We start from the raw sequence: 14,637 nt of genomic DNA, 5'->3' as shown, positions 1-14,637 counted from the left end.
AACCAATCTAACCATATTTACCACAGAGAGCACACACACTTTACACTGAAAAGCAGTGCTAAAGTGCCCCGAGTCCTAAAACCATCAAAACCATGTCAGAAAAAAGTCTAGGAGAAAGGAAAAAAGTTTAGGGATGACCCTGCAAAAAGGGCCAAGTCCAACAATAAGCAGTGTCCTCGCTCTTGTCCCCCCCTAATTTTATCCAGGCTGGTTTGAGAGGAGATGTGGCACTGGGAATGCTCATCTTGTTGCTTTTGAACACCACTCAAAACCTAATAACATGTGCTAATGAACAGTGCCTACCTTGTAGCATGCAGTTACAATTCACAGGATTATCCACAACTACTGACATGCTCATGGAGCTAAACAAAAAGTGTAGCAGCCATGAAAGTGTTTCATTTTCTTTCAAATAACGCCCCTTGGGCCAGATGTACGACCCACCAATTTGCGACTCGCAAATTGCATCGCATTTGCAACGTGCAAATTGGGATGTATAACAGTTTGCGATTCCTAATGGGGTCACAAATTGCATGCTATGAAGACAGGGGTTCCTAGCTCATTTAGAATCATCACAATACAATATAGAACACAATAGAATACTATACGTAAGAATCCTTGCCCAGCCGGACAAGGGATTTATTTGTAGAACAATGTCAGATATACATTATATTCCTACAGAAGTGGCATGACACAAGCCTGTGCCGTACCAGAGGAGAGAGAAAAAGATAGCATAAAGTGGAAGGGTGTTTTCAGGCAAGAGAAAGGAGCAAAACAGGGCACTGTAAGTCAATTTATAGAATAATGACAGTGTCTCCTGGAGTAGAACATACAATCACATTTACAATAAAATATATGTATGCCCACTCATGGGTGTCGACGTTTCGATCCCTTATGCTCAGTTAAATAGTTGGGATCATCATCAGGACTTTAAAAATTGATTTGCCTGAATATAATGAAGCCTCTGTTCGTGAGGTCAAGGTATAACGAAGTTAAGACCTCTAGATCGGAGGTTTGTCGTCTGAGGCGCGCAGGTGGCGTCAGAGAGATTCGTTTATGGCGTGCAGCCAAGCAGTGGGTTGCTACGCAGTACACTCCTTGTTAAGTTCCATGGGAGTAAGGAGGTTTTAGGGGGACCTGGTCTTTGCAATTCCGCCTGGTACGGCGCGCTTACTTGTGAAATAAACAACCAGAAATCAAGGTTGTTAGAGTGGGGCTCATTCGCCAGACACTCGTAACCCCGAAGATGAGGGAATAAGGCGCAAGTCGCAGTTGGACTCGCGTGTCTACAGGATACTCGGGCTCGATGCCGGTTCCGAGCCCGAGTATCCTGTAGACACGCGAGTCCAACTGCGACTTGCGCCTTATTCCCTGTTTTGCTCCTTTCTCTTGCCTGAAAACACCCTTCCACTTTATGCTATCTTTTTCTCTCTCCTCTGGTACGGCACAGGCTTGTGTCATGCCACTTCTGTAGGAATATAATGTATATCTGACATTGTTCTACAAATAAATCCCTTGTCCGGCTGGGCAAGGATTCTTACGTATAGTATTCTATTGTGTTCTATATTGTATTGTGATGATTCTAAATGAGCTAGGAACCCCTGTCTTCATAACATAGTTATACCCATGGTTCTTAGCTATCCGTTGGGTCCCCCTTGTCCTCCAAAATTACAAATTGCATGCAGCATGAATATTAATGAAGCAGGCGCAATTTGTGACCCCATTCAGAATGGCTAGCACACCCAGGGCCTGTGGCCTTCAGGGGTCAGCAGAACGCCATGTCTGGGACTGATTTTAAATAAAGCAGTCTTTTTTTTAATGCATTCCGTGTTCCTTTGCGAAAAACGGGATGCATTTGAAAAGAAAAATTAAACCTTTCTGTTTCATTTTTTTAAGGTCCCTAGTACCACTGCCTGCTATTAAAATATTTCTCATATGCTCACAAAGGGAAAGGGGTCCTCTGGGGACCCCTTCCAGTTTGTGAATAGTTTACCATCTACTTGAAGTAGGTGGTAAACTGCGAGGATTTTGCCGCCACAAATGCAGTCGCAAAACAATTGTTCATGGCATGGTGACTCGCTATTAGGAAGGGACGCCCCTTCCTAACAGCGGGGGTCGCAAGGCCTGCAAATGCTATTTTGTGAGTCAGTGACTCGCAAAATAGCATTTGTACATGCCATTACGATTTTTTGCAGTCGCAAACAGGAGGATCTCCCGTGTGGCAGCAATAAAGGGTCGTACATCTGGCTCAAGATAGCTACTTTAAATGCTAAACTTGTTAATAACAACGTGGCAACAATCTTACATCTTTGGTACTAACGATAAGATGCAAAAGTGAAAAACTATTAGTAAAATTGCACCAGCAGAGTATTTTAGGAATTACAAAACTGAAAAATCAAGCAGTTTTCGTAAAACGTGACCGATTCTAGTTAAAAAAAATCATGTCACTTCAAGATGACGTAGTTATTAACAACTGTAAGCTGCCAAATACGGGGAGGCACCATCAAGTTGGTCATCAGAGTATTAGTGCACCCAGTTTGAACCAATAGGCAAAGCAGCATGATGCCCTCTTGGAATGTAAGTGCAAAATGTGACGCATCCTGTAGCCAAAATCGACTCTGTCCTTTGCTATCCTATTACACATATAATGCTAAATTTCAAAAAGAGTATCATAAACGTTTGCCTCCAGCAATACTCCCCAAAAAAAAATGCAATTGCTTCTCAGTTGTGCAATTCCTTTGGCTGCTGTGGAACTGACAAAAGATGTAGTTATTTTGCTATTTCATAAATGACTGCACCAACAGGACTGCAACATCTTTAATGTTACCAATTCGTATGCCTGTCTGCAAATTATGCAGACTGTTAATGAAAACTTTCTTTCATTCCCACATTGAAATATTTTGTAAAAGCAAGGAGATGGTCCTTCTACTTGTGCTTGAAATCACAGACCTCCCCACCATCCATAGTTCCTGCTGTGGAAAATAACTAGCTTTGGTAAATCATTAGAACACATATTTAAAAGGAGAGGGTTCACTTCGGTTAGTGGAAGTCTGGTCAGACAAGGCGTCTAAAGCTGGTTAAGTTCACAGTGCCTGCTATAAAATGTACTCATTATACAGTAGGCACTGTTCAGTTTCTTCATTCTACATTTGGGGATGTGCGGTTTATTTACTCCACAGTGTCCACCATGCAGTTTACTCACTAGGCAGTGTGTGCTCTGAACTTTATCAACCATATAATATATGTTAGGTAATTTGTTTACTCACTTGTCATTTGCCTCAGGAGCGTCATCTTCACTGCAATCGCTTCCACCAATGTAGAAAAAGGCTGTAAGTGAATAAGAAGTGCTTGTAACACGGCAGCAAGAAGATAAGAAAGTGTATCTTTTCACAATGTTATCACTGCATCAAGGTTGGCTTTGACTAACCATTTGCGTGAATTAATTAACATGAAGGCAGAATTTTCTAGTATTGGCTCTCTGGTTTTGGAAAGAGGTGGAAAGGAAAAGTTGCTTCAAAATATAGGAAGTGAAACTGGCTCTGAAATACAGATTTAGCTCGTCCCTTGAGAGGGTGCACCGTCCAGTGCCATGTATTTTCTCAGATGTTTGCCCATTTAGAAAGATGAAGGATTAGGGACATTTCTAAAAGCTGACACACGTCCTGCTCAGTTTACCTTGTGGTTCTCCCACCTCAATTAAGGTAGGTACATAGGGAAACTGACTGGGTTTCGACAGTGGGCCCTCGCTTGATTGCAGTGTTGGAAACGTATCCCCAGTAGCCCATCCTCCACACAGCCACCTCTAGATCAAAAACTTCCTGTGCATCATGGACATTTGGATTTTGCTTCTGAAAAAAATGTTGGATGACTACCATGATGTGGCAACCAGTTGCCTCTACAATAACAGCAAAAGTGCTTCCACCAAGCCAACGGAAATCTCTAACTATGGTGGTCAGTTCTTTGTTTGCCAGCATAGATGGAGCATCTGTCATCCTGAGAGATGGGCAGACTACCCATTTAACTATCATCTGCCCTTAAATTATTATGGCTTGCGTTGTTTCAACACTATAAGTTTACATGTTTAAAAAATGCAATAAAGTTTGTGTTAAAAAAAAACCACTAAGTTATTCTGTTCTACCGCATACCAATGAGAGAAGACGTTTACCTTTCGCATCAATCAGCCCTTCCACTAGTGATGCTGCATCTGATAAATCTTTGTCCACAGCACTGGGGCTAAAAAGAGATGAAAAACTGGTTATTGCATCACCGCCTCTCTATTCTGTCTAAACATCTGCCTCATTTTCAGCTGTAATACAAATAAAATGCATGATAGCAAGAAATGGTGGCACTGGATCAAAGCCACTTTGGAGGCTAGGGAAAGGGAAGCTGGGTAAGGAAAAGTCCATATAAGCCTCACAACAGATGTAAACCAATATCTCTCCATGAGGATTGCTCTGAAGTAAATCTACAATTTCTCACAAAAAGTAAATACAATTTTAGCAGTCCCGTGGGAGGCTCGAGAGCCTTCCTGCTCATACTTGAAGGGAGAAAAATTTAATTTTCTCACCGGTTCAATCCCCTTTGCAAATCTGTTACCATCTGCTTTTGAGAGTCAATATGACTTCAATGGTTTGGGGCAGCAAACTATTATTACATCCCTTTGTAATTCACAAATACCAGAGGACGTTACACAACTACTCCTATTATTGATTCAAAATGAATCATTTAACCCATTTTGCAATTAGAAAAAACTTGCTATGCAAGCTCTTTTAAAGACAGGAACACCCAACAGATAAGGCCACAGATATAAGTTTGCAACGAGGCATATGTAGTTGGAAATTAGCTTGAAGAAAAATATGATTGGTGTCGTATATGGCATGAGCACAGACACACAGACCCTTGAAGACAATCTATTTGGATATTGGTAGCCACTGGAAGGAGGTAAGGTGGCCAGAAATAGGTGTCCTATTTTGAAATCCAGATACTTAGCAAACCCCAGCATTCTGCTCTAGCTGCAATTTGTTGAGCAAGTGCTTAGGAAGGGATGGAAAAAAGGATTTCAAACAAAGTAAGCAAGTACTAACAAGGACCTCAGTGGATGGTGATTCAAACTGTTTTGTGGGTCCACTGCAATGGTTGGCCTTTTAGCTGGGAGAACTCAATTTATCAGAAATAGGATACACTTCGTAAGAAATAGCGAGCGGCCAGCTACATGGACTTATGTTTCCTGGAGTGTTCCCCCCCACCATCAGGCCCCTTGTTTCCGTGGGTAGCACTGGACTACTGGAAAATGGCATTGAAATATACAGCAATTCCTCACCATTATGCGCTCAATATCGCACTGCTGGACTTCCCAGTCTCTTTGGCTCGTTAACAACTTGTCGGCTGGCCCCTGGAAACAGGAAAGGAAGACAACAGTCGGGGCACTCTTTACAGATGGCACACTGCTGCTGACCCATAATGATTTTGTGACCACTCACGTCCTACCGGACACATTATTTTTAACACATGCAAGCATTACTAAGTATGTACCACTTTACTGGTCCACCGACGGACAGGAGCTCTCTGCACACGAGCTGTTGCAGCCACTTCATGTTATGGGACATGACCGGCACCTCAAACGTTGGCTCTACCGAGGTACTGGCGATATGGCGCCAGATTCATTGCTGACCGTATATGTCCTGGCTGCGTGCTATGGTTTTAAAGAAAAACAATTGGTTCTGTTGGGATATGTGCAATTGCTTATGGTACTGTTTGTAAGTTACTTTTTATAAAACATAAAGCAATGATTCACAAAAGAAATTAATTCACACAAGGAGAAAACACACACGAAAATAAGAATCCATAATGTATCGACCTGGATTCCAACTGATTTCCTGGTGGGGTTATTAGAAATAGCCATGACGAAGAATTATTTTGTCTTTCAGAACATATATTATTTCCAATGCAAAGGTGTGGCGATGGGGGCTGGGTTTTCCCCCAGTATAGTGAACCTCTACATGGACTACTACGAGGACACCTACTTGTATGAGAGGGGGGCGACACTACAACGCTCAGTGGTCACGCATAGGTCAGGAGTGACCTATTTGCCTGTCGCAGGGGGGGTGGGTCAGCAGAATGGGAGGGGGGGAAGGAAAGGGGGGGGTGGGGGGGCTATGGCACTGGTGATGGTTGGTGCAGCAATACAGTACAGATTTGTAAAATATAGAAGGGAGAGAGAAAATGGGTGGATAACATTTGAAGAGATGGTAAAAGTAAAAAAAAATGAGCAATGGCAGTCAGGATAATCACGATTAACATTTGTGGTCTAAATAACGGAGCGAAAAGACAAAAACTAACTGCACTGCTACGATTCTGGAGAATTGACATAGTTTGTCTACAGGAAACGCATGTAGCTGCCAAAGACAAGTTTATGCTGGATCAAATGGGATTTGAGGTTCTTGCTTATACAGGACAGGAAGGAAGAAGTAAGGGAGTGGCAGTCTTGGCTAGGAAAGGCATTGTAAAAATTAAAAAGAAAAAGGAGGACCGGGATGGGAGATGGGTGATACTAGATATGGAAACTATGGCAGGAAGATTTACACTTACTTCAGTGTATGGGTCAAATGATGATGAACCTGAATTAGTTGAGTTTATGGATGGAGAATTAGCATTGTGGCCAGAACCTGTGATATGCTGTGGGGATTTTAACATTAATGGTTTGAATGGTCTAACTGACAAGGGTGGGGGAAGATACCGAGGGAGGAAAAAAAAGACATACAAAGCTGTACAAAATCTTGTCCGACATAATGCGCTGGTGGACATGTGAGCGGAAAATAACCCAATAGGTACAGGAAGTACTTTCTACTCAGCCCCACATAAAACAATTGCCAGACTGGATTACTTCTTTATATCTAGCTCACTTGTAGGAGGAGCCATAATAGAACGACTTCCCAGAATAGTGTCAGACCATAATCCGCTGGTCCTAAATATGTCAGTGCCTAAAAGTAAGGACAGGTCAATGACCACATGGACATTTGAACGGGGGTTGCTGAAGGAGAAGGAATACATTACAAGAATGCAAGATTGGATAACACAATTCTGGGACATGAATAGGTATTCGGCTTCAGCGGATATGGTATGGGATAGTTTTAAAGCAGGAGTGAGGGGGGAGACACTAAGTTATACACTATTAAGAAGAAAGAGGGAAAAGGAGAAGATGGAAGAGGAGATCAGAGCTCTAGTGGAACTAGAAGAGGGCCTAGTGGATGCAGTAGGTAGACAAGAACCTATTGAGCAGATTCTGCTGGCTTTGGAAGTACAGAAGGCAGAAGCAGGCACTACATTGGCGCAGAAAACAGCAGGGAATTATCTAGCAAAAAAGGAAAAATGCTATGAATTTAATGAGAGGGTGGGACACCTCCTGGCATTTAGGACCAGGCAAACACTAGCAGCAGGGGAGATAAAAGAAATCAAGGATAGCACAGGGACAACTGTTAATAAGGTAGAGGAGGTACAGGAGGTGTTTAGAAGGTTTTACGAGGTCTTATACGAACAAGACACAAATAACGCAAATCTAGAGACAGAAACTATGGAATATTTGTCACAAGTATCACAGGTAGGGTTAAGCATAGAGGAGAGGGATAAGTTAGATGGGCAGCTAACTGTCCAGGAGGTAAGGGATTTATTAATATTATTATTAAAAGCAATTTCTATGGCGCAACTAAGCCCAATGGGCGTCAAGGCGCATAACCAAACGGTACCAGCTGTTCAAAGTACAACTATTGCGGGTAGGCCTTGACGAAACACCAGGTTTTGAGCGCCTTTTTAAAAGAGGAAAGAGAGGGCTGAGTCTTAATGTCTTGGGGGAGAGAGTTCCACAGCTTTGGAGCAACAATGGAGAATGCCCTATCTCCCCATCGTGCTCTTTTGGCTCGAGGAACGACCAACAGGTTCATCTCAGCAGATCTAAGCGCTCTCCCGGGCTGGTAAGGAGTAAGCAGAGCGCTTAAAGGATGCGTAGATCTTTCTGACAGAGCTCTATAAGCTAGGCAAAGAATTTTAAACGAGCACCTCAGTTGAATAGGGAGCCAGTGAAGAGTCTTTCTAGCCATAGTGGCAGAGGAAGTATTGGGAAGTGCTAGGACAAAACGGGCCGCAGCATTTTGTACAATTTGTAGCCGCTGGGTGAGCCCCTTGTTGGCATCTGCATAGAGTGCATTGCAGTAGTCCAACCTGGAGCCCACCAATGTCACTACTATCTGCTTCCGAGCTGGGAGAGAAAGATAGTGAAGAATTCTCCTGAGTATTTTATGACCCCCCAGCAGGTAGCAACCGTGCGATTAACCTGTAGAGTCATAGACAGCGAGGTGTCAAAAATTACGCCGAGATTTCTGGCTGACTGGGAAGGAGAAGGACAGGTTCCCAGCGCAGACGGCCACCACTCAGTAGACCAGATATCCTGGTCCTTGCCAAAGACCAGGATCTCTGTTTTGTCGCCGTTCAACTTCAAAGAATTCTGAAGCATCCAGTCAGATACTGTCTGCATACAGATTCTGAAGTTGGCGGCGGATGTAGAGACTGAGTGGGCTAGTGACACCATGATTTGAGTGTCATCGGCGTATGACACCACTTCCATCCCCTGAGATTTTACTAGCCTTGCAAGGGGTGCAACATAAATGTTAAATAGGGTCGGGCTAAGAGCCGACCCTTGAGGCACCCCACATTGCAGGGATTTGACAGGGGAGAGAAATTCGCCGAGCTTGACTCTCTGCTCTCTATGTTGTAAAAAAGAGTGCAGAAGGTTAAGAGCCGCACCGGAGATCCCTGCCTCCCTCAACCGAGATGTTAAGATGGAAGGAGACAGGGTATCAAATGCTGCGGTAAGGTCCAGAAGGACCAGCACCGTAGTATGTCCGGCATCTACCTTCATACGGATGTTATTTACCACCATGGTCAACGCAGACTCCGTACTATGAACTTTGCGAAAGCCATGTTGGGATCCATCAAGATACCCAGATGAGTCCAGGAAGGTAGAAAGATGACGATTAAGGTGGGACTCAAGTATTTTTGCGGGAGCGGGTAACAGTGAAATGGGTCTAAAATTTTTCAACTGTTCCGGGTCCAGTGTGGGCTTCTTGAGTAGTGGCTTGACTATCGCCCTCTTCCACAGTAAAGGGAAGGTACCTTGGGTGATAGAGCCATTCATCACCTCTAGCAAAGGTGGCAACAAAATGGCTCTGCAATCCTTCAGGATTTTCAGAGGGCACGGATCAAGGGGAGATGAAGATTTAATCCTATCAAGAAGATTGTCAAGTTCATCCAAAGTAAGGGGCGGAAAGTCCGTTAGGGTGTTAGCGTGGTCACTAGGCCAGGCTTCCAAACTATTCAGGATTTGAAAAGAGGAGTCATCCATATTATTTCTTTGCATTTCCAAGGCCAGATAGATATCATCAATCTTCTTATAGAAGAACTCTGATATATCGTCGCAGAGCTCCTGTGAGCCTACTACTGGATCCGGCACCTGAAGGGTACAAAGTGAGTCAACGATCTTAAATATCTCCCTAGAGGAGGTAAGGGAAGTAGTGAGATTAGTGAAGTATTGCTGTTTTTCTCTGATAACAGAAGACTTATAGTCTACTAGCAATCTCTTATGTAGTTCCCTATCCTGTGGATCCCAATTTTTCCTCCATTTCCTCTCTTGTCTTCTACAGCCCTGTCGCAGAAGTCTGAGAGATTCCGTATACCACGGAGCAGTAGGTTTACGGCGCGCAGAGTATCTATAGGATAAAGGAGCTAGTTCATCCACCGCCATAGCGATCGAATCAAAGAATAGTTTGGCTCCTCCATCCACATCCTCTGAGGCAGAATAGCTGTCATTATTTATAAATGGTGCAAGAGCATCATTCGTTATGTTTTTAAAGCTCCTCTTTGGACCTCTAGCGAAGGTGAAAAGATCAGACTTTCCTTCCAGAGAGTAGGCCATCTGAAGAGGGATGGCAAAATGATCAGACCACACTAAGGGCACCGGAGTGTCTACAGATAATCTTTCGTCATTGGTAAAGACTCCGTCCAAAATGTGGCCCGCCCGATGTGTAGGAGTCTTTACAAGTTGGATACAGTCACAGGCTGCGAGCGCATCCACCAACCTGATGGAATCATGGTCCCCCAAATTATCCAAATGGAAATTAAAGTCCCCAAGAATGGCCAGGCGAGGGTTACCAAAATAAGGTTCAAGGATTCTAAGAAGTTCCTCAGTAAAAGAGGCTCTGGAACCAGGGGGTCTATATAAAAGGATTCCAGAAAAGGAGACCGAAGGAGCACATAATATCGAGAAATGTAGGGCCTCAAAAGAATCCGAGACTGAAGACAGAGGTTTAATCGTACATTGCAAGGAAGTACTGCAAAGAATGGCCAGTCCACCTCCTCTACGTCTAGGTCTGTCATATCGAAACAGGCTATACCCTTCAGGGATAGCCATTAAAAGATCATGGCCAGAAGACTCAGAAGCCCAAGTTTCTGTAACGAACATCCATTCCGGTTTCCTATCTGTCACAAACTCATTGAAGGCGTTATTGTTCTTAATGATGGACCTAGCGTTGATCAAAAATCCCTTCTTTATTATTAGACTCTCAGAGGAGCTGGAGCTGCTCCTATGTGCTAATTTAGGGAGCATAGGGGGTAGAACAGCAGAGTCACACGTATGACAACAAGAGGAATTCAGAATACCATCAGGAGAGAATTTATGGGTACACGGTAAGATGTCAGGCTTAAGGGCTAATAACTCTGATAAAGAATAGTAGTGAGGTACCTTAGATCGAAGAGGCGATGGTCCAGAGTCCAGCCCGTCCTCAGCGCGAACGGGCGCAGACGGGCTTGCCTTAGGCGCGCCCGCTGCGCCCGTCCGCTGCGCTTCCGGCGTGATGGTTCCATTATGTACTGGCGAGGGGCGGGAGGGTGGGAGGGGCTGAGCACTCGCCTGGTCGCCCTGCTCCTGCCCTCACCCAAGATGGCGGGGAACCCCGGCAGCACCTACTCGGCTGCACTGGGGAAGATCAGGGACACATCATGATGACAGGCAGTAAGGATTTGTCGAACTATTAATTCAGCAGACAAATTTAAAACAAATAAAAACGATTTAGACAAAGTTAAAAAAACGCTGGTACAATGTGCAAAATAGCTCAATTAGGAAGTCCCGGCTTTCCGCCTCAGGACACTTTAACTCACGCTCCCCATACAATAGCAATCACTGAGGGAATGCGCGTTTGGTCTTTTGTACTGGCGAGGGGCGGGAGGGTGGGAGGGGCTGAGCACTCGCCTGGTCGCCCTGCTCCTGCCCTCACCCAAGATGGCGGGGAACCCCGGCAGCACCTACTCGGCTGCACTGGGGAAGATCAGGGACACATCATGATGACAGGCAGTAAGGATTTGTCGAACTATTAATTCAGCAGACAAATTTAAAACAAATAAAAACGATTTAGACAAAGTTAAAAAAACGCTGGTACAATGTGCAAAATAGCTCAATTAAGAAGTCCCGGCTTTCCGCCTCAGGACACTTTAACTCACGCTCCCCATACAATAGCAATCCAAGGATTGCTATTGTATGGGATGCGGCATTCAGTCTCTCCTCTGGCAAAGCAACAGGACAAGACCAGATACCTGCAGAGTTCTACAAGACCTTTTGGGATGTGTTAGCTAAGGACATGTGGGCAATCTGTTGTTTGGCACAGGGGGGAAGAATAGTCCCACAATCTTGGGCCGGCGCGGATATCATAGTGATACTCAAAAAAGACAAACCTCCAACGGAACCGGGATCATATAGGCCAATAACGCTGCTAAATGCGGATGCAAAGATATTTTCTAAATCACTAGCTAACAGGCTGAGCAAGGTTATAGAGGGGGTGGTATCCCCAGCGCAACATGGCTTTATACCTGGCAAAGGGACTACCCAACATACTAGGCAGATGATTACCATCTTAGATGCAGCGGAGGCTGCAGGAGACCCTGTCGCGGCTATTTTTTTGGATGCCAAGAAGGCTTTTGGCAGGGTCTCCTGGGCTTATCTATGGAAAGCCATGGAATGGGCAGGTATAGGCAAAGGTTATATAACAGCAATCCAGGCACTCTATAAACAACCCTTAGCCAGGATAAGAATTAATAAATCATACTCAAAGGCGGTACAGATTAGACGAGGGACTAGGCAGGGTTGCCCAGTCTCACCTCTATTATTTGCCTTATATCTGGACCCGTTTCTAAGAAGGCTCACACATAATAACAGGATCCCCCCAGTTATACTGCACGAGAAGGATTACAAACTATTCGCTTACGCAGATGACGTGGCTATTACAACACCAGCACCGGAGGGGGCTCTGATTGAAATAGAACAGGAGGCAAGGAAGTTCGGCGCGGTCTCAGGGTATCTAATAAATAGAGGAAAGACACAAGTAGTACGGAATAGATATACAACATTTGAAGACACAAGAGCAGTTTCAGAAGCAATGTACTTGGGAGTCAGGGTGACCGCGGACTTAGAGAAACTAGTAGAGATTAACATGGAACCACTGCTAGGGAAGGTTAAAAGAAATATGGAAAGAGTCAATAATCTACATTTGACACTAATGGGCCGTATCAATTTTATTAAAATGGTCACTTTCCCAAAATTTTTATATTTTTTTGGAGCAATTCCCTTATATTTTGATGGCACATGGTTTAATAGAATAGAAACAACAGTGAATAGATTAATCTGGGCACAGGGGAAGACACGTCGGGCGTATCGATTTTTGACACTATCAAGAGAGAAGGGAGGTTGGGGGGCACCGGATTTTAGATTTTATTATTGGGCGGCAGCTCTCCAATATTCTAAGGGGTTATTAGGAGGAAGTGACCAACAGGGTGAGAGAGCATGCCCAGCGAATGTTTACGAAGCAATTTTGGGAAAGGCGGCAGAGAACGCCCTAGTAACAACAGTGTATTTTGCCTATTTTAAACATACGAGGTTTAAGACTCTGAGCGCGGTATATAAAATATGGAGGGCAATTAAAAAAAAGTTAGGATTGGGAAGGTATAATAGATACCTGAGGCTGTACACGAATAACGAGCTACCTGCAGAGATCTTCAGGGATGCAGTCATGAAAGAGTGGGACGGCAGGGGGATCAAGAAATTAGGAGACTTATAGGATGTAAAAGGAGGGTTCTTATTGTTCCAAGATATCCAATACAAATGTAAAATATCTGGGAATAGTTTCTTTAAATATTTACAAGTGAGGAGCTACTTTCATACAAAACGGGGGGGGACAGCAGGACTGACAAACTGTAGGATAATGGACTACTTGGGGAGCAGTCTACAGTGTTCGATTAGACAATTGTACGCAGAACTACAGGAATATAAAACAGATGATAGAGCGAAATATGGCAATAAATGGATGGAACAAATAAGGGCTCATCCTGAAGCTTTTCAAGCCTCATTAGACCTAGGCCGATCTGTCCTGTGCTCAGCAACGCTACAAACCCAACACTACAAAACAGTCTATTCGCTATATCATACACCCGCTAGAATTGCCCAGTGGGGGGGAAGTACTGGAATAACGTGTCCACGTTGCAACTCAACAAGCGCCAATATTACTCATATGTTTTCACAATGTCCACAACTCTACACTCTAAAATTGGCAATAGAGGAATTTTTGGAGAGATCTCCGGGGTTAAAGTCTAAATTAACGGATGAGCTGATAATATTAGGTATTAGTATAGGAGATAATAATGTACATCCAGAATTTATGTTTATGGTTACAGCAGTTTTTAGGATCATTATTGCAAAAGACTGGATGGATAAATCGGCACCGACATTCCAGACATGGATAGCAAGGCTACTCTCCTCATATAATCTGGAGAAAGCTAGCTATGATAGGAAAGGTAGAAGGGCAAGGGCATTGGGTGGTAGGATTTGGTTACCCATTGAGCAATGGAAGAATAGGAAGAATTAAAAGTACATTTTTTTTTTTTTCCGTTTCTCTGTGTTTAGTTCTTCTTTCTCCCTGAAGATTGTCGATGTATAACTTTGTAAAATCAAATCTGTACTGGGAAAAAAATTTGTATTGGACTCATCAGAAAAATTGTGGGGAAAATTGAAAAAAAATATTTACAAAAAAAAAAAAAATGAAAAAAAAAAAAAAAACCAAAGAAAAAAATATACAGCAATTCCTCACCATTATGCGCTCAATATCGCACTGCTGGACTTCCCAGTCTCTTTGGCTCGTTAACAACTTGTCGGCTGGCCCCTGGAAACAGGAAAGGAAGACAATAGTCGGGGCACTCTTTACAGATGGCACACTGCTGCTGACCCATAATGATTTTGTGACCACTCACGGCCTACCGGACACATTATTTTTAACACATGCAAGCATTACTAAGTATGTACCACTTTACTGGTCCACCGACGGACAGGAGCTCTCTGCACACGAGCTGTTGCAGCCACTTCATGTTATGGGACATGACCGGAACCTCAAACGTTGGCTCTACCGAGGTACTGGCGATATGGCGCCAGATTCATTGCTGACCGTATATGTCCTGGCTGCGTGCTATGGTTTTAAAGAAAAACAATTGGTTCTGTTGGGATATGTGCAATTGCTTATGGTACTGTTTGTAAGTTACTTTTTATAAAACATA

The 14,637-nt window shown here is 43.8% G+C and overlaps 1 protein-coding gene across 1 annotated transcript in view; it reads right to left on the bottom strand.

The window, feature by feature from the left end:
• The window catches only part of LOC144824482 (uncharacterized), a 695,244-nt gene that overhangs the window by 414,717 nt on the left and 265,890 nt on the right, over positions 1-14,637 (bottom strand). Inside the window, exons 6-7 of the mRNA XM_078683566.1 lie at positions 4,163-4,230; positions 3,264-3,324 (exon numbers count right to left, since the gene is read on the bottom strand). Coding sequence (XP_078539692.1) covers positions 3,264-3,324; positions 4,163-4,230 — 129 coding nt within the window. The remainder of the gene's footprint in view (positions 1-3,263; positions 3,325-4,162; positions 4,231-14,637) is intronic.

This window comes from Lissotriton helveticus, chromosome 3_1 (genome assembly GCF_964261635.1).
Source record: "Lissotriton helveticus chromosome 3_1, aLisHel1.1, whole genome shotgun sequence".
Lineage (NCBI taxonomy): Eukaryota > Metazoa > Chordata > Amphibia > Caudata > Salamandridae > Lissotriton > Lissotriton helveticus.
Note: the sequence above shows the minus strand (reverse complement) of the source record. Positions and strands in the feature narration are given on the sequence as shown.